The sequence below is a fragment of the Pinus tabuliformis genome, chromosome 2_2 (assembly GCF_031772625.1).
Source record: "Pinus tabuliformis cultivar Carrire ecotype Pingquan chromosome 2_2, CPIR1, whole genome shotgun sequence".
NCBI lineage: Eukaryota > Viridiplantae > Streptophyta > Pinopsida > Pinales > Pinaceae > Pinus > Pinus tabuliformis.
The window spans coordinates 482,107,928-482,129,757 of NC_142300.1; the positions used below are offsets into that span (position 1 = coordinate 482,107,928).

The window sequence follows — 21,830 nt, forward strand, 5'->3', positions numbered from 1 at the left end:
ACCTGTATAAACATAGAAAATAAAATGTCATCATAGAAAAGAACACCTTAGTAACTTAGTATTCAACCTTCAGGGAAAGCTTAGGCACAATCATGTCAACTAAGTTACATGCTAAAATGATCAGGTTGTAAATAACTTGTGAAAACAAATAATTTGAGGTGTAATGTCTAATCCTTGTCATTTTATTTGCAAAAACATTTCATTCTCTAACGCATGAACTTGGTCAAGTATATAAACAAATTGTGCTCAAATAGCAACATGAAATTAAACTTTTCCAATTGTCATGAAAATATTTTGACAGAAAACAACTAAAAAGATTTTAATCAATTAAGTGTAATACTAATTTCTTCTTCAAGCTTTGGTTGTTGTTTAAATGGACATGATACCAAGTATTTTCAATTTCTTAGTTAAAAGACAAAACAAAATCAAAAGAAACATTCAAAATACAATCAAACAATGAAGAGAGGATATCATGGAATGGACATTGCAATGATAAAAAATAAATAAAATACCTGTCCATTGGTGTCTTGTCTGGCATTCCTAAAAGGCTTTCTTGCCCAAAATAACCATGAGGTGAAATAATCACAACATTAAAAACCATAGGAATCCCTACTAGAAACTTGAACAAGTTTTCTTTAGTTGGGAAATAGTGGCTACCATGTGACTAGATGAATTGTATAAAGAAAGTAAATAAAACATCATGTAGAAAAGAAAACCTTAGGAACTTAGTATTCAACCTTTATGGAAAAGCTTAGGAAATATAATCATGCAAACTAAGTTACATGTTTTAAGGGCCAAGTGGCGAATTAACATACCATATTTCCAGTTCTCCATTTTTTATTGCACTAAATTGACTAACATCTAATCCAAAAAGCCAATAATTTTCATTATATTGGATCAAGAAAGTTTCTACAAGAAAATTCTTAAGAAGCACCTTCTCCATTCTCCACTCAAGAGGAAAATTCAATTCCCGGTAAAGATGAAGATCCCCTTTTTGGATACTCTCAGGAATCATGTATATATGCATATACAAAACAACAATGTAAGAGGAAAATGTGCAGAAACAAATATCTATAAAATTGAAATAGATGACAATGATGACATAATGAGAAAACAAAATGAAAATTATGAAACCTGATTTATTTCCATAAGGAAAAAGTCAGGTAGAATTAAAAAACAAATCTCAAATTTACACAAGAAAAATGGCACCCTTATTACAATTTTGTTCATTCCAGTGCTCCTAAACATCATCAAGTTGTTGTTACTAAAAAGTGTTTCTATTTTAAAGTGTAACCTGAAGAGGATGATAAAGGGAGAAATTCAGATGATTTCAAACTAACATTTAAAACAAGCAAAAAATAATGTTGATCTTTCTAGGTTCCAAAAACATTCTTTCAATATTAACAAACTTCTTTACAAAGCAAAGATCCATTAACCAAAATCCCAAGGAATACATTTTTTCCTTCACCGCATCACAATTTTGTTCCATAAAAGTTTACCAATTAATCTTAATGTCGCTCAAAATTTTCACAAAACTATTTACTAAACAAATTGTCTCGTTTATATTTACAAGATGAAGTTTTAAAAGTGCAAATTGATTTTGATTTGGATTTGGTGAGACTTAGAGCTTGAGCATAATTATGTTTTTATTATGCACCCATGTTCTCATCATGGCTTATGAGGGTCACCCCAACCACTTTGAGAACTCTATATTGCAATCACCATGACCTAGGACTTTGTCATGATCACAATGGGGTGGGTGAGTGGTAAAACCTTGTTAGTCGACCTATACATACCCTAAGGAGAGTACAAGTCCTACCCATTAAGGTATTGCCTCATTGAGCATGTAAATATCAATAACATAGAAGAGAAAATGTGGACAAAGGTTGTAAGAAATGCATGTATTAATAAGAATCTTATACTTAAAGTGTGATCATAATTATATAGAAGTTACCTAGATTTCAAGAAGTCAACTTTTAGTTCTAATTAAACAATAACCCCAATGAAACATCCTTCACTTCCAAACATATGTTTATGAAATCACATTAATAAGATATATATTTCCTCACCTACCTATCATTGTGAAAAACATAAGGATGAGAAAGATGAAACTCTTCATCTAAAGTAATGCCTAAATGTTTCGAAGTGGCTCTTGATTAATGCTTTTTCGACACCAATGTCTCCTGACATTGTGATAACATTCTTTATCTCAAGGAATAAGTACAAAACATCTCCTATACATCAACACCATATGAACCAGTTTTATTTTCAACAAGATAACTAACATCTTAAGTAATTTGATTGAAAAAACTCAATCCTAAGCTAACTATCTAGAAACCATATAACAACTTTTAGTTTCAGTATTCTAACACAACTCACCAAACAGACAAATAGAAAACCATTCAAACATGGTCCACCATTATGAACCAATCCACTAAACTTCAAGAGATATAAAGAATAAATAATTGGAAAAGCATGGAAACATGTTCCACCACTGTCCCAATCCATCAAAGTCCAAGAAATATAAAGAGTAAATAATTGGTTCATTTTCACAAAGCCTCAAATTTTGATCCTACATATTTTATTGAGGTGTGCTTCCATTTATTGAATGTCTTATGTGAAAATGGAAAACTGAGAAAATAAGATGGCAATTTTAATAGAACCCGAGATACAATTCCATATCCCTTTTATTATACTTTATAACTTTGAAAAAATAAATGAATGGAAAATAAAGGGGTAAGGAATATGTGAGGTAAATTAGTAACTAAAGCAATTTTGCATGGTGAACCCAACGAGAAAATCAAGGGAGGAAAGTAAAATGATTTCAACTTTCAAATGATAAGTGGGAAAAAGGGTCAAATGTCTAATTGTTTAAGAAATTAGTACAATGCATACAGAATCCTACAGCTTGTGAACAACTTGGGCTATTTTTCATGGTGTTTCAGGGATAGGGTTGAGGGGAAGGGTTTCAAGGATGGCTATAATTTAACCCCAAATTTCAATGGGACAGCCAAAATATTTAAAAAATAAATAAATAAATTTAAAATTTAAAAACAAATATTCTAGAACATGGTTCTATAATATAAGTCAAAAAAGTGTCTTCCTTAGATAATAGATGTAATATAACTCAATAAAAGTAACAAGTCTTAGATAATAGATCTTAAATATCTTTTCTAAATATATATTATAACCATCCCTAAAGAAAGAGTTGATATAGGATATACAAACCTACCAAACATGGGAGCCAAAACTATGAAGGAAATTAGCCCTCATTACGAAAACAACTACATAGTATTCAGGCATGAAATGCATAGATAACCTTTGTCCAAATTTGAATGTAGAACAATTTGGTGAATTTTTTTATTTGAGAATTGGAACCAAATGGGAACTATTTGCGATAGTGGGTATTCAAATTTCCTCAAAACCATCCCAACGGATCTCCCAAAACTCCCCATTTTTCGAAAGAACCATCTAGAGGATCTAGGATAAGTCCCCAAACCATCATAAGACGTCTCCCAAACATCCCATTTTCTAGCAAGAAACATTTAGACATTGTGGGAAAGGATCACACATCCTCAGAGATGTCTCATTCAAAATAGGGACTTCCCCTTGCAATCCCCAAGGAGGGGAAAATCCAGAGGATGCATCCCAAAAGTAGGGACAAGTCCCCCTATGCAACATCGTCCTCGGTGCATAACCAATATGATACACTATAAAATGATCTAAGAGAGTGACATACTAACATATTAACTCATGACCAAGTGCATAAATTAACCTATATATCCACAAGTAGAATGTATATAAGGAAATTATGAAATCATTCCACAAATGCATGGAAGATAAGCTATCAACCAAGGCCAAAATATCTCCCACTTGAGAGGAAAACCCAAACAAATTTTTCTTCTTGTAGAGATTACAATTGATGAATACCAAGACCAAGACCCTTGACCTATTTTCCTCTCCAAGACCAAGACACAAATTCATCTTCACCCTTTTGCTCCTTCCTTTGTCTCGACTCCTCTTCCACTTTGACCTCCTTCTGCTTCAAACCTTCGGCCTCCTTGAATTAGTTCTCCAATCCTAATTCAAAAACCCTAGTTTGTACATAAGACCTCTTCTTATGTCTTGATTTCCTTCGCTTGGGATGGAGGCTCCTTCTAGCTTGACTTGGCCTCCCTTATTCCTTGAACTGCTTCCAACTCAACTGCCTAAGAGGACTGCAATTCCTCTCGGTTCTCTCTACAACAAAATTCATCTTCTTTCTTCGCTCATATGCCTCAAAAGATATTCCAAAAACAGATCCAAATAATACTAGAAACCTCGCTCTCCCTTTTCTTCACTTCATTGGTTATAGAACTATCTTTCTTGACCCTTTCGTTGATCTTCACACCCCTTGTTAACTTCAAAACTTGACCAAAAATTTCTTACTATGAAATGAGGTAGAGTGGCCTATTTATATTTGTTTGCCATCATAATAAGCAGACATGATTGCAAGTTGGGCCGAAGTGTCATTTAGAGAGGTATTATTATCGTTCTTGAAGCCGACTTGAAGGGAGATTTCGTGTGCTTATCAAGGAGGGATTTCATACTTATCTAATGACTCACAAAATGTAACATTCCCAAGAATGGTTCTTCATACATGACAGACTTGAATTGACCTTTATGACTAGATGAAAAATCCTAAAGGCTCACAATGGGAGCCATTACTAAAATAAAAATCCTTGCTCATGAAATCTATCTGACAAGCATTGCAATAATTTTATTTTTTTTCTTTTTCATCAATTACATAAAATCACAATTACACATGTCATTGTTAAGACCAAACCTAATTACAATTTCAACAAATTTTACTATTAATTCCTAAGTAGGAGTTAGGAATATAGTTACACAAACCAATGACAAAAAAAATTTAAGATAAAAAATTTCATGATAAAAGGAAACCACACTCAAAATTCTAAAATTTTAAAAATATGAGGCACCAAATTTATACAAAATTGTATACTAAGGTCTCATTCCAAGACACCGCAAATTTGTGAAAACTATTTGAAGATACTAGATACAATTTATATGACAATTTAATGTTCCAAAGTTTAGTATGTACATGCATTTCCACATGATAATAAAGGATATTCATCTCAAAACCAGTCAACCATTACATTGCTAAGAGAACCACTACCTTCTGGACACCCCATCGGCATAGGAATAATGGTATTATGCACACTCCTATTCGCAAGGGAATAATGATGTGATGAGACTTGTATCCTACTGCAAACCAATCTAACACAACAAAGGAGAGACTAGGAAGCATTTCCATTTAGAAACTTTTCATGTGGCTATTTCGCCTAACCCGTAGGATTAGAATCCTAACATTATCATTCCTAGAAATATAATAATGTATTTATAAATCCACATCGAGTAACTCCTATATTTCCATCCAAAGAATCTTAAGAAATAAATTCACAAGAAAATATTTATTATTCCGATATTTTCTCCATGGGGTTAACTTATTTACTTAGAGACTCCAATGAGATTAATTGGTTTTCGGTTTATCTCACCAAAGTAACTTAAGTGGGTCAATGGGTTAGATACAAGTTATGTCAATTTTGTTTTGAGTAGCTTTTGGAATAGTAGGTTATGTAAGTTATAAGGGTTGAAAGGGCTAGGAAGGTTGAGTTAAAAGGATTATGTAGTTTACATAAGTTGCATGGATCGATATGCTAAGATAAAATAGAAAATTTGGTTTGATATTGGGTTAGCAGGAAAGGTGGCTTAGTGAATTGGAAGATTATGTAGGTTAATGGGGTAAATTAACACTTAATTGGGTTAGTTAGGTTAATGTTGTAGATTAGGGGTTAATAAGTAGATTAGGTGGTGAGTGAGTTTTGAAAATTAGGTAGGTAAGGTGAGTTGGTGGGGTCGCATTTGTTGAATAAGGAATAGGTTGTGGAGTAGATTATGTATGTTAGATTTTGAAATTTTGTATTAAAGTAGTTTAGTGGATAAGTAGATCTCAATTACGTGCATTATCGACTTATTATTTACAAATTCCTAATTCTATTTAACACTTATAACCAAAGCATTGTCATTAGTAATATGTAGATGATAATCTTGTTTTCTTGTGATCATTGTGAACCATTCCATTGCACAATACTCTCTAGTAGGTCTTCTATAGCTCAATCTCTCCTTTGATTAAATTTCTTGTGTTGCAAGCAACTCGATTTCTCCTTGATTGAATCTGATGTTGTAGTACCTACCATTTGGTTATTCCTTTGATTGGGTCACTAAGTAGATCATATTTATGGGTGCTCTATTAAAGAACTATGTAAAAGCATCCTGATGTGTGTTATTCAATAATTTTATTCCATTATAAATGGATTGCTTTTTTCTTTAATAAACAACCTCGCTGAGACTTAGACCCATTGCGGAAAACATAAACATAATAACATGGTCAAGGCTTAGACTCATTGCAAAAAGCATAAACATAATAGAATAAAAATGAAAGAGAGTCATTAAAACTGGTCATTACCGACATATCTTTAACTAATACTTCATAAAGAAATCAATTAGATGCACGAGTCCCTATGTGGACAAGTGAATCTGTAAGGCTAATCAGAAGTGCCCTATGTGCGCAAGGAATCATCAAAGACAACGATCACTACTTCAACTATCAAGGACAAATAAAATATTAAAATAAAAAATGTCAGCACTCGAAATTCTAAAATTTTAAAAATATAATGCACCAAATTTATACAAAATTGTATACTAAGGTCTCATTCCAAGACACCATTTGTGAAAACTATTTGAAGACACTATATACAATCCAATTTAATGTTTTGAAGTTTAGTATGTACCTGCATTTCCACATAATAAAGGATATTCATTTCAAAACGAATCAACCATTACATTGCTAAGAGAACCACTACCTTTTGGACACCCCCATCGGCATAGGAATTATGGTATAATGCAAACCCGAATAATGGTATGATGCACACCCCTATTTGCAAGGGAATAATGGTATGATGGGACTTATATCCTACTACAAACCATTGTAGCACAGCAAAGGAGAGACCAAGAAGCATTTCCATTCATAAAATTTTCATGTGGCCATTTCGCCTAACCCATGATTTTCACCAATTCACCTTACCCAAAATCCCCCTTCTACGAATTCTCTAGGAGAGACTTGGAAGGATTTCCATTCAGAAACTTTTCATGTGGCAATTTCGCTTAACCCGTGATTTTCACCAATTGGCCTTACCCAAAATCTCCCTTCTACGAATTCTCTCTCTGGTGGTATGGTTAAAGACTACAAAAGTGAGAAAATGGCTAAGAAATTAAAAAGATAAAAGGCAAACCTGGTTATGTGGGTTACTGCTAGAGGGACAAATGACTGCAACTTGCTTGTAATAATTTGTAGCAATGGTCCAGTCACGATTGTTGGGATTTCGCACAACATAGAGCTCTTTATATCTTTCCAGATCCCCCAAATACGTGAACAATTGATGGCAGGAAACCGTGTAGTGACTCCAACCATCTATGGTCTTGATGCACCTAGACACCTCCCCCGGTGAAGGGGTAGTGGGGAGCCCATAATTTGCCCTGAATTTGAGAATAAGCCCATGGAAATAACCGCAAGCCTTGTCTAAAAATCCCTTAAACAAATTCACAACCCGCGACAGATTGTCTTTGTGGAGGTTTCGTCTGTCAGTCCTGTTGTTGTTGGGAGATGCAGAAGATTGTGCATTTTGGTGCGGACCTCTTCAATGCCTCCATAGTGAAGCATCCAGGGGGGTTGTTCAACTTTTGCGGCGTAAGCATTTGCAGAGGTATCTGATGTGAGAAAGAGGGCTTCATAGTTGTCCCTAAGGCTAACGCGAACACCTCTAATGGCCGGGTCCAGTGAGCCTCTGCTCTTTAGCAATTAGGAAAGCTGCTTTTTCATGTTGATAATCCTCTACAATTGGGTCTGCGATCCCTATTCGAATCCCAGGACCAATCGACATTGCGAGTGATTCTGTTTGGACGAACTCATTTCTCTCTCTCTTGAAACACTGTTGCTCCTGCTTACATGCTTTGCTTTGCCTAATTCATATTCATGTCACCTGCCTGGACACTCAAATTTTAAAAAAATTCCATTATTTTTTTCAAAATCATATTAAAATTTCTATTATTTTTTAAATAAAATTTTACATTTATAAGTAGTCATTTTGCATTTTCATTAATCTTTTATAAATAACTTCCACGGAAATGATCAAAAAATAGAACCCACTCATAAGAGTGAATTGTACAATGAAGTTTTGTCAAGCCCACCATAATGTGTCGGTGACATTTAAAATGCTATAAGCTCACCGAATAATTGCCATATTGAAAAGGAGGCATTATTTCAGGCTGACGTGTATGCAAATAACTAAGTAATTTGGAAGTTTTGTCAAGCCCACCATAATGTATCGGTGACATTTAAAATGCGATAAGCTCAACGAATAATTGCTATATTGAAAGGGAGGCATTATTTCAAGTTGACGTGTATATTATGTATCGGTGACATTTAAAATGCGATAAGCTCAACGAATAATTGCTATATTGAAAGGGAGGCATTATTTCAAGTTGACGTGTACGCAAATAACAAAATAATTTGGAAGGAGTGTGTTTTTTTGTTTTTTAAGATTTTTGTGATTCATACTTTAAGTAATTTTTTTCACATAAAATATATTAATTTTTTTTAATATTAATAATAATTTTATCAAGTTTATTGGAATTTTATTTTAGTTTTTTATTTTATATTTAATTTAAAGATTATAATATTTAAAAAAAATTATAATATTTTTAAAATACTGGATTTATTTGTCATTATTGTTAATTGATGTATATTCAATTATCATTTTATTTTTTTAAATGAAGATGAATATAAATTATAAATAAAATTTATGATTAAAATTTTATTGCTTATTTTTTATATTTAACTAGCTTAGATCCATTTTAATTTCGGATTTATTAATTGTTTAGAGGGATCAATTCTCTCAAGATACAAAACCTCTTTTCTAAGTGCAAAACTTGAAGAAAAATTTACACCTAGAAAAATTTGATCCCTCTCCAAGCTAGATAGATCCAGAGTTAATATGGATCTAGGCTAGCTTAATTATTATTATTATTATTTTTGTTTAAATTTTTTTTATAAGTCAATGTTTTAATTAATAATTTTTTTTTAATATCCATATTAACTAATATATTTCAATATTATATGTGTGTTAATGTTTACCTTCGTAAAATATTTCAATGAAAGGAAAAAATAATTTAAAGTAATATAATTTAAAAACACTATAAAATAAAATTGTACTAGTGTGTTTCAACAAACAAACAATTTAAAAAAAAAAAGAAAAAAATTGTTTGTTTATTGAAAAACACTAGTACCATTTTATTTTATAGCATTTTTAAATTATTTTACCTTTAACTACTTTTTCTTTTCTCACATTGAAATATTTTACAAAGGTAAACATTAACACACATATAATATTGAAATATATTTGTTAATATAGATATTTAAAAAAAATATTAATTAAAACATTAAGTCATAAAAAAAATTTAACAAAAAAAAATAATAATAATAATAATTAAACTAGCCTAGATCCATATTAACTCTGGATTTATCTAGCTTGGAGAGGGATCAAAATTTTCTAGGTGTAAACTTTTTTTCAAGTTTTATACTTAGAAAAAAGGTTTTGTATCTTGAGAGAATTGATCCCTCTAAACAATTGATAAATCCGAAATTAAAATGAGTCTAAACTAGTTAAATATCAAAAATAAGTAATAAAACTTGAATCATAAATTTTATTTGTAATTTATAAATAATAATTTTATTTGTTATTAACAATAATAACAAATGAATTTAGTATTTTAAAAATATTATAATATTTATTATTTTTTTAATATTTAATTTTAACCAGATAAAATTTTGGAGAGATTCAAACTTTAAAGTTTTGAGTGTTCAGAAACTTTTAATAATGTTGAATCGATTTCCACCTTAAAAATATATATATAATTAATACAAGATTTTTAAAATTTTTTAAACGAATTCCAATCACTTTTAACAATCAAGCAATTCGTCCACCTACAGAGCCACTTCCAAACATATTTAACAAAATAAAGCTGCCGGCTCTTCAGCTACAGGTGTGTCAAAAAGTTAATTTAGCATTCTACACCTAATCCCACCTTAGCTCATTCCATGAGATACAACTCATGTGGACCACCCACGCGCAATTTGAGGTGTGTCAAAAAGTTAATTTAGCATTCTACACCTAATCCCACATTAGCTAATTCCATGAGATACAACTCATGTGGACCACCCACGCGCCACGACAGCGTCCTTATGAGATTTGTATCTATTTATAGACACACAAACATATGGATTCACGACTCAATGTAGTTGGAGGTTCTCTGATGTTGCTTCTGTGGTTTGTGGTCATGGCCTCCGCCATGGCTGCAACCACTGTAACTGCTGCAACTATTAGTCGCTCTAAGAAGCCATATTCAGAAGATTAAGTAGATCGTTTATATGATGATCTGTATGAGCTCTTGGGTGGCAGCTTTCTTGTGGTGAATTTGTTTGAATGAACGCACGCTGGAGGAAGTTCGTTAATTCACATCATCCATGGACGCGGGTGGTTTGAGAAATTCAGAGAGGCGGAGGCTCTTTTGTCCTTCAGAAAGACAGTTAAATTTGATTCAACTGGTTTGATGTCCAAATTTACTGCTGAGAACTCACAGAACGCATGTCCGTTGAATGGTATTTGGTGCACAGACCACACCGGAGAAGTGGTCCCCATAATCTTTTCGCAATTAGGATTGGAAGGTACCCTTTCCCCATTTCTTGATAGCCTCTGGCTATTGCTCACTCTTAATCTTTCTCATCAAAAATATTTGACAATGAAAGAATTCCATCAGAGTTTGTGTAGCATAAAGCTCTCCTGGGGAATACAGGAACTCAGTTTTAGTTCGCTGTGGGATTTTATTTCAAGAGAAATGTCTAATTGTGCTCACCTTCAATGGATGAAACTTTTGTATATAAAAGTGTGAGAGGGTCCATACTATTGATAGTATTAGTGGAAATTTTTCAACTCGTTTGAGATTCTGAACCCATCTTGATTCTCTGTATCTGTTTCAGTGTGGAAGTTTTTCAACTTGCTTGAGATTCTGAACCCATCTTGATTCTCTGTATCTGTGTGAGTTGGATCCAGTTAGATCGAACTCATCTTTAACCCCAGATCTGTAATTTTTGGATAGTGGTTGTGGATTCTGTTGGATTTAGAGACGTCTAATTACAATAATTAAGTTGGACATACGTGCATTATGATTATGATATCAAATACTGTCAGCAAGATTACATTTTTGTAATGATTAAAATATGCCAAAATAATGTGATTAATTAAGTCATGGCATTATACGTATTTAAATAAGGATTTGGATACAAATACATATAGAATAATGTTAAACAATTATAATTGTTAATGGACCGATTATAGTTGATTAAAATAATTGCAGTAATAAATTTGAGCTGAATAAGGAAATCAGAATCTATTCTGATTGATTTCAGTTTTTCTGGAAAGTTCCCGAATTCAAAATCTGATGAAATCCGAAATTTCAGATTTCTTGACAGACTTGTTTCAGCTAAATTTCGGCTGCCCTAGGATTGGGGTTTTGCACTGCTATAAAGGGGCTGAGTCTCCAAGGCTTGCAATCAACTCAGAAAAATTGTCTGCTCCATTGAAGACTAGATACTCTGTCATTTAGGATAGCCAGAGAAAATGATTGCAAGTTCTTGGAAGGATTCAAGAGCCAATAACTCAAGTCAAGACCAGGAGCCTTTGAAGATGGAAAGTAAGTTCCGCTGTGCATTAATTTTAATTTCTTACAAAGGAGTAGATCTTGGTTAGGGTTTAAAGTAATTAGGAAAACCCACAAAGTAAAACCAACAATTGGTATCAGAGCACCCTTATGTAAGAACTGTCTCTCCCGTCTATTTTTCAATCCACTGGAATAGTCTGATAGTTTGACTACGCATTTTTCAATTACTGAAAACAAAACGTTGTAATCACCAAGTTTATTGGGCTATGGTCCGGATTTAGTATTACTTCACTTTCATTGTATTGCATTGTGTAATAACAAAGTTCAGTTAATAAAATACAGTTGTTCGATGCACAGTAAATGAGGCCGGTCTGCTTACGATATTTAATTGTGATGCGAAATTTATTTTCTCGTTTTAATATCCTGTAAATCTTTTTTAATGGGAGAATGAGAAACAAATTTTATTTAGGGGCTAAACTATTCTCCAAGCAATTTTTTATTTAGGGTCTAAACTCTGTGCATTAATTTAGTTATAAGGGCGAAAATATGGTAGAGTAATTGTAAGTAATTGTAAGTGATTGTAATTTAGGTTATAATTACTATAATTACTATATATATTATGCTATATTTAGGCTAATTATTAGGATTTAGATATTATTTAAAATTGGTATTAACACCAATTAAAGGGTATAATACTGAATTCTAAATTGATCACAATAATGCTAATTATGGCATAAAAATTTGTATTAACGTTAATTACTGATATAATACCAAATTCGGATTTTATCACAATAATGCTAATTATGGCATAAAATGTGTATTAACGTTAATTATTGATATAATACTAAATTCGGATTTTATCACAATGATGCTAATCATGGCAACCATAAAATTATTTAGTATTCTCTAAATAAATTATTTAGTATTCTCTAAATAAATTATTGAAGCATTTCTAAAATGTAATCATTGTATAAACTGCTAAAGTTTTACTAAAACCTAATAATTATTTTGATGAATATAGTTGACATATTAAATTTAAAAGTGTTATAAGATACTGTATTCTATATAGGACGAGTAGATTCTATAGGTACGTCCTAGATTAGGTTTTAGACATAATTTTGGAATCTAACTAAAGACGTTTAGTATACATGTGTTGTTTTCGCATGAGTCAAGCATTGATGTTCGCAAACGAACCGCTCTCTGTAAGACGATTGCAAGGATGACTCATGACAAGTTGAAATAACGTGCTGGCAATGGACGTGGGTGTTAGCTTTCCCAAAGGAGGGTTGGCGCCTGCTAAGTTGTTTGGTGCATAAGGGTAGTGTATAAAAATAAGTTGCAACACACATGGACTAGCGATGTCTAGAAAAGCATCGGGAGCTTGGAACATAAGCGATCCGTATATGATCCTCCTCCCCCCGTTGACTGGCCTGGTCGTTAGTTCATGGATAAGTTAGTCTGACCCAAAGGTAGATTGACATGTTTGTACTTTATTCACTACACCAAAGTGCCTGAAGGTAATGATTGCACCCAAAGGTGTTTCATTACTGAATGGTGTTTTGGCTAAAGTTTTAATGGAGCAAATAGTTTTACACACGCCTTTAGATAGATTTTAGAATTATGATTAAGGATCAAATCGTGACGCATCGTATCTAAATTATTTCCTTGTTCTTGAATTTTTCAGATCCAAACATAATGTCAAGTCTAAGTCAGATTAAGCCCCTCATGGGGAACAATTTCAAACAGTGGGAGGAAAAGCTGAAATTAGTCTTAGGGATCATGCAATTGGACACAGCACTGAGATTTGATCGCCCCAAGCCTAATAAAGAGAGTGAGGTAACTCCTCAAGAGAAGGCTGATATTGCTAGATGGGAGCATTCAGATCGCATGTGCATAATGGTGATGAAGCAAACGATCCATGAGACTTTTCGAGGCATCATACCTGATACAGAGACAGGCGCTATTGAATACCTTAAGGCCCTTGAAGAAAAATTCGCAAAGAGTAAAAAGACTGATGTTAGTACACTCTTTTTGAAGTTGGCAACAATAAAATACAAGGGAAAAGAAGGGGTTAGAGAGCATGTTATTGAGATGACAAGACTGCAACGTGCCTTGAAAGGGCATAATTATGACATCTCTGATGAGGTTCTCATTGAGTTCATTTTTCTGTCTCTCCCGTCTAACTTTAGTCAATTCAAGATGACTTATAATTGTCAAAAAGAGACGTGGACACTACCTGAGTTTGAGGCTCAGTTGGTGCAGGAGGAAGAGAGACAGAAAATGACTAAGGGAGAAAGTGCTCATGTAGTAACATCTTATCCTAAGGGTAAAGGCAAGAAGCGCAAGTTTACTACCAAGGAAAAGGGACCTACCAAGGTAGCTGCAAACAATGCCGCGCAGAAAAGCAAGAAGGAAGATACTTCTGCGAAAGCAGAAGAAAAGAACTGTTTTTTCTGCAAAGCGCCAGGACATACAAAGAAATTCTGCACCAACTATCATGCATGGTTGGCAAAGAAAGGTATGTCTCTTGCTTTAGTTTGTTCTGAAGTTAATTTAAGTTCTGTATCTAGATATACTTGGTGGATAGATTCAGGTGCAACGACTAACATCAGTATGTCGATGCAGGGTTGCCTAAGCCATCGCAAGCCAAGTGAGGCAGAGCGCTACGTTTACGTAGGAAATGGCAACAAAGTAGAAGTGGAAAGCATAGGAAAATTTAGATTATTATGTAAGACAGGATTTTATTTAAGTTTTGATGCTTTAGTGGTTCCATCTTTCAGAAGGAACCTAATTTCTGTATCTTATTTGGACAAAAATGGTTATGTATGTTCATTTGGTAATGGAAATTTCAGTTTGTGTCAAGATTCTAAGCTTCTTGCTTCTGGTATCCTGTCTTCTTATGATAATCTTTATTTTCTAGATATAGACACTTCACATTCAGAGGCACTGCATATAGATAATAGAAAACGTAAATTAACTTGCGAGAAATCTGCAACATTATGGCACAAGCGATTAAGACATATCTCTATGAAAAGGATAGAATGTCTTGTGTCTAATGATATTCTCCAACCTTTAGATTTTACAAACTTAAGTGATTGTGTAAATTGTATAAAGGGAAAACAAACTAATAAACGTAAGTATGATGCAAAAAGGTGTAATGATGTCTTAGAATTGATTCATACGGATATCTGTGGTCCTTTTCCAAAGGCTACAAGAAATGGTGACCGTTACTTTATCACATTCATAGATGATTATTCAAGATATGGTCATATTTACTTAATAAAAGAAAAGGCGGAAGCATTAGACGTGTTCATAAAGTTCAAAACGGAAGTTGAGTTACAACTTAACAAACGTATAAAGTCCATTCGTTCTGATCGTGGTGGTGAATACTACGGTCGTTATGATGGATCAGGAGAACAGCGTCAAGGTCCCTTTGCAAAATACTTAGAGGAATGCGGAATTGTGCCTCAGTATACGTTGCCAGGTTCGCCTGCAATGAATGGTGTTGCTGAGCGACGAAATCGCACCCTTAAAGACATGGTGAGAAGTATGATTGCTCGTACAACTCTACCTGAGAATTTGTGGGGAGAAGCCTTAAAGACTGCAGCATACATACTTAATAGAGTGCCTACTAAAGCAGCTAACAAGACCCCTTACGAGTTATGGGTTGGGCGCAAGCCTAGCTTGAATCATTTGAGAGTTTGGGGATGTCCATGTGAAGCTAGGCCTTATAAGCCAAGCAAAAAGAAACTGGACGAAAGAACCGTTAGTTGTTACTTTATAGGCTATTCTGAACGATCTAGGGGGTTCAAATTCTATAATCCAACAGAACATACAGTTTTCGAGTCAGGAAGTGCAAAATTTTTTGAGGATAATGAGTTTGTGGGGGGAGATATGACAAAAGATTGTATTTTTGAAGAAGAAGAGACGAATGCGAATGAGACTATGGACCAAAGTCCTAGTTTTGTTCAAATTCCGATTGCGTTTAGAAATACATCTTTTGACAATGTGCAAACTTCATCATCCCAAACAACTCAGTTAGAAACTCAACATGGAATAGAGAACACAAATGGACCTGAACCCAACCCAAACCCTCACATTGACATGACAAATGTTGATGGCCTAGGGCCTGTGGGAGATTCAGAAGTTGGTAATGATATTCTTCCTCCTGTTGAAGATCAAGTTGTAAATGAACCTCAAGAAAATCTAGAGCCTGTGCCAATTAGAAGATCTACTAGAGAGAAAAGATCTACACAATCAAAGGATTATGCATATCTTCAAGAACATGAGTTTGACATTGGCATGTTTGAAAATGATCCTGTTAATATCAAACAAGCTGTGGAAAGCTCTAACTCTCAAATGTGGATTAATGCCATGAATGAAGAGATGAAATCTATGTATGACAATGATGTTTGGGATATCGTTCCGTTGCCTAAAGACAAGAAACCCGTTGGTTGCAAATGGATATTTAAGACTAAGCGGGATTCTAAAGGCAATGTTGAAAAATACAAGGCACGTCTTGTTGCGAAAGGTTTCACACAGAAAGAAGGCATTGATTATAAAGAGACTTTCTCTCCAGTTTCATCGAAAGACTATTTAAGGATTATATTGGCGCTTGTAGCACATTATGATTTAGAACTTCATCAGATGGATGTAAAGACGGCGTTTCTCAATGGTGACATTGATGAAACGATCTATATGAAGCAGCCAGAAAACTTTGTATCAGGTAATGCAGGGTCTATGGTTTGCAGACTTAAGAAATCTATCTATGGGCTAAAACAAGCATCTCGACAATGGTATTATAAGTTTCACCAAGTTATTAGCTCATTTGGTTTTGAGTCTAACATAGTAGATGAATGTATATACCTTAAGTTCTGTGGGAGTAAATTTATTTTCTTGGTTTTATATGTAGATGACATATTGCTTGCCAGTAACGATAAGGACATGTTGCATCAAACTAAGAATTTTTTATTTAAGAACTTTGAAATGAAAGATCTTGGTGATGCATCATTTGTTCTAGGGATTGAAATACTTAGAGATAGATCTCAAGGTATTCTGAGGTTATCCCAGAGGAACTATATCGATAAGATTCTAACAAGATTTGGCATGCAAAACAGCAAACCAGGAGATACCCCTATATCAAAAGGAGATAAGTTTAGTTTGAAACAATGTCCCCAAATTGACTTAGATAAAAACCTCATGAAAAATATTCCCTATGCCTCAGCCGTGGGTAGCATCATGTATGCACAAGTATGCACGCGTCCGGATATTGCGTTCATTACTGGAATGCTAGGGAGATATTTGAGTAACCCAGGTATGGAACACTGGAAGGCAGCCAAGCGAGTGTTGAGATACCTAAAGAGAACAAGGGACTATATGCTCACGTATCGGAGATCGGAACAGCTCGAGGTCATTGGATATACCGATTCTGATTTTGGAGGATGTGTCGACAGCATGAAGTCAACATCAGGATACATCTTTATGATGGCAGGTGGTGCTGTGTCATGGAAGAGCGCTAAACAGTCATTGGTAGCCTCCTCCACTATGGCAGCTGAATTTGTTGCATGTTTTGAAGCATCTAATCATGGCGTATGGCTGAAGAACTTCGTCACAAGTCTGAAAATTGTGGATTCTATTCAGAAACCACTCAAATTATTATGTGACAACAATTCAGCAGTGTTATACGCAACGAACAACCGAAGTTCGTCAAAGTTGAAGTACATTGACATTAAGTTTTTGGTTGTAAAAGAGAGAGTGCAGAATAATGAATTATGTATAAAACACATAGGTACAGACTCCATGATTGCGGATCCTCTTACTAAAGGATTACCACCCAAGAAGTTTCACCAACATGTTGCTTGTATGGGTGTAATATCTGTTTAGGATAATTAGAAAATGTGGGAGTCTGAATATGTTTTAAGTTCTGTTTCTGATGTTCTATGTAATGCAATTGTAAACAATTTTGATGATATATACAAGTTACATTCAGTTTCAGTTTCATTATTTCTTTCTTTAAAGTTTAAATTTTTGGCCTCATACAGTAAAGTAAAGGTGACTCAATTAGAAATAGGCACGTCTAATCACACTTGCGTGTAATTTCTAAACTATATGTCCAAATCAGATTCATGTCATTCAGTTATGTTGGCAGCGTGATTTATGTCAGTTTAGTTGCGAATAAATGTGACAAATGCCGCTTAAGTCCTTTGTTAGCATAATTGATGGACGGAATTGTTTAAGAAATACGATAAGTAAAGACAGAAAAGTTGCATGCAATAAAGTTAAGGATATATAATCAAAAGGTTGCACTTGTCCATGTGGGAGATTGTTGGATTTAGAGACGTCTAATTACAATAATTAAGTTGGACATACGTGCATTATGATTATGATATCAAATACTGTCAGCAAGATTACATTTTTGTAATGATTAAAATATGCCAAAATAATGTGATTAATTAAGTCATGGCATTATACGTATTTAAATAAGGATTTGGATACAAATACATATAGAATAATGTTAAACAATTATAATTGTTAATGGACCGATTATAGTTGATTAAAATAATTGCAGTAATAAATTTGAGTTGAATAAGGAAATCAGAATCTATTCTGATTGATTTCAGTTTTTCTGGAAAGTTCCCGAATTCAAAATCTGATGAAATCCGAAATTTCAGATTTCTTGACAGACTTGTTTCAGCTAAATTTCGGCTGCCCTAGGATTGGGGTTTTTGCACTGCTATAAAGGGGCTGAGTCTCCAAGGCTTGCAATCAACTCAGAAAAATTGTCTGCTCCATTGAAGACTAGATACTCTGTCATTTAGGATAGCCAGAGAAAAGGATTGCAAGTTCTTGGAAGGATTCAAGAGCCAATAACTCAAGTCAAGACCAGGAGCCTTTGAAGATGGAAAGTAAGTTCCGATGTGCATTAATTTTAATTTCTTACAAAGGAGTAGATCTTGGTTAGGGTTTAAAGTAATTAGGAAAACCCACAAAGTAAAACCAACAGATTCATTCAATGGATACCACCATTACATTGATACTGCTATATAAATAATAGATCTGTTGTTATATGGGCACATGGTTTTAAGGACTGCAGGGGTGAAACCATTGCAAATTTGAGTCAGTTGGCCTTCTTAAGCCTGGGAAGAAGTAGCCTCAATAGCAAGATATAAGATGCCATCATGAGTTGACCTTAAATCTATATGCAAATAAACTGTGGCAGAATAGCTAAAGCAACTACCGATTTGAGAGTTGAACAAAGATTTTCAGCCGATGGCAGTTCTGTGTTCTCATTCTAATCCCTTCTTTGTCTATATTTTGCAATATTTGGCTATTTGCATCAAAGTTTCAGTTAATACTCAATGGCAACTGGACAGAGGCTTTCTAGCATCTATGTCAGTTTTCTATGTTCATTGTTCCTCGGCCAACTGTATCCAGTGTGCTGCTCAATGGGAATATGGACACAGCAATTGCAGCTTCTATAACAATCTTCGTCGGTGTAATCACTTCTTGATCAAGGGCTAGAATCCTGGGCTAATTCTATCAAGCTGCTGGATTTAATAGAAAATGCAAATGCAGTGACTCTGATTTTGCAGGTACCTATCACTTTTTCGGTGAAATTCTATCAAGCTGCTGGATTTAATAGAAAATGCAAATGCAGTGACTCTGATTTTGCAGGTACGTATCACTTTTTCGGTGACATTAGAATTTTATGTTGAGCAGTGGGTTTTGTTTCCCTTAATTGTTCATATGGTTTTTGTCTTTGTGAATTGATCACAGATCTTATTTACTTATTATAATAATTGTGCAGGTGTTTATCTAAACGGATCTTTCAAGCTGGTTTGTTATGGTGTTGGTTTTATCCAACGGTAAATTCACCACCATGACAAGTTCTGAGAATTTGCAATCATAAACATTTGGAATATCTGGTGAAATGAACAGAGTATACTTGCTTAGCGATAGCATAAGAAGCCTTAAGAGCCTACTATTTGTCTGAAAGGGCAAATACTTGTTCCTCTTTCTCAACAATTACTCTGGACTAGTTAGCCAAGTATCTGAGCATTTTATGTAACAGCCATTGTTGACAAATCCGAACAGGTACAGAGGTTCAAATCTGTGATTGTGATTTCATTTCAAAGAAAAAATGCATAAAGATGAGACCAGCCAGAGGCGTGCAGCGGAGTGGTTCTTCTCCACAACCAAATCCTGTTGGCTGGTCCATCTCTCAAAAGTTATATGGAAATTGAATCCATTTGAGGTGTGTGCAATTAGACAAAGCTTTTGGATTAGAACCCATTGCAAAATAAAGGGGATGTCAATTAATATTCCAGTAGTCCTTTAAGTTGTCCAAATTCTGATTCTTTCAAATATTATATGGAAAATATTCAAAGCGAGCAATAATGAGAGGTTCCCAAGAGACGGGGAAAGAGTACCTTCCAACCCTATAATTGAGGAAGATTATTGCGACCACTCTTTTCGTGTGTTGTCTGCAGGAAATACCATTCCACGAGCATACATTCTTTGAGTTCTCAGCGGCCCAGTTCGACAGCGTTCCAGTGGTATCGGGTTTAATCGCCTCTCGGAATGAGAATAAAGCCTCCAAGTCCCTGGTGTTTTCCCCTGACCCTTGTCCATGGATGATGGGAATTGATCAGCTTCCTCCAGCGTGTGTCCATTCAAAACAAATTCAAGCCAAAGATAACTATCATCCGAGGGATTATACATGTGATTAAAAGTTGCAGTGGTTCCAGGGAATTCCATGAATACCAGTAGCATCATAACACCAGCTTTATACATGTTTGAAAGTTGAGACTACTTTATGTCCTCAATGGATTGCTGATTGCATCCCCTCTGCATTGTAAAATTCATTGATAATGATGACGTCGCCTTTATGCTTCAAAATTTAAAATGTTACACCAAGAAAATTGTAAATTGTATTTTATATAATTCAATACTTTGACATTTTATAGTTTTTATTTATTAAAAAGTGGGATAAGACGCTTAAACTCGGTGGATAATTGATGAAATGAAGATGATAGTTATTATATCGGGAATGCCAGCTCAGCTCACCCCTGTAAATTTAACCTACAAAATTAAAAGCTGAAACACAAAAGTAATGGAAGGAGAGCTATTGTGTTGAGGCAACTAATATCTTCAGATATTTAAAGATAAAACACAAAACCTAATAGAAGGACAAAAGTAATGGAAGGAGAGCTATTGTGTTAAGGAAATTAATATTGTGTTAAGGAAATTAATATTATTGTGTTAAGGAAATTAATATTTTCAGATAATTAAAGACAAAATATAAAATTTAATGGAAGAATAAGGATAAATATTGTATTTAAGTAGTATTTATGGGAGGTGGGGAATTGAAAAAGTGAGTTTATATCAAGAAGTGTCTTAACTGACTTAATTATTATTTATCTAAAATTTTATGAATCAACCCATCATAAATTTTATAATATATTTAGTATAATATATTTTATAAAATAAATTGATAATATAAATAAAGATAATGTGAGTATAAAATAATGATCATTTAAAAATAAAATTAGATTAATAATATAGATTTATCTTAAGCAGGGATCTAACATAAGTTGAGAGAGATCAAATTTCCTTATATGCAAACTTATTTTAGAGTCCAAAAAAACAATGTGTAATTTTTCATTATTTAAATTGTATTTTTGAATGCTATAGATATTACAAAACATGTACATTGAAATGATTTTTTTATTATTAATATATTTTTAACTATATGTCAATATTTATTCATATTAAAATATTTTATTCATAACCCACATTGATATTTTATTCTATACAATTTTAAAATATATATTTTTTATTATTATATATATATGAAGTTGATATCACTAGTTAAAATATTTTTAAAAAATATAACGTTTAAAAATCTTACTCACATAATTTTTTTTTTTTTTAATTTCTAATTACTTTACATGAAATTACATATAATTTTTCTAATTACTTTACATGAAATTACG

The 21,830-nt window shown here is 33.6% G+C and overlaps 1 protein-coding gene across 3 annotated transcripts in view; it reads left to right on the plus strand.

Moving 5' to 3' along the window:
• The window catches only part of LOC149193447 (uncharacterized), a 100,566-nt gene extending 79,773 nt beyond the window's left edge, over window positions 1-20,793 (plus strand). Inside the window, exons 1-3 of one of the 3 annotated variants that reach the window (XM_089404846.1) lie at window positions 18,844-19,509; window positions 19,643-20,089; window positions 20,325-20,793. In XM_089404846.1, the coding sequence (XP_089260972.1) occupies window positions 19,976-20,089; window positions 20,325-20,564 (354 nt within the window). In that variant the 5' untranslated portion in view covers window positions 18,844-19,509; window positions 19,643-19,975 and the 3' untranslated portion in view covers window positions 20,565-20,793. Of the gene's footprint in view, window positions 1-18,843; window positions 19,510-19,642; window positions 20,090-20,324 lie in introns of those variants that run through there. The other 2 variants (XM_089404847.1, XM_089404848.1) reach the window with 2 other exon arrangements.
• The last annotated feature ends 1,037 nt before the right edge of the window (window positions 20,794-21,830 follow it).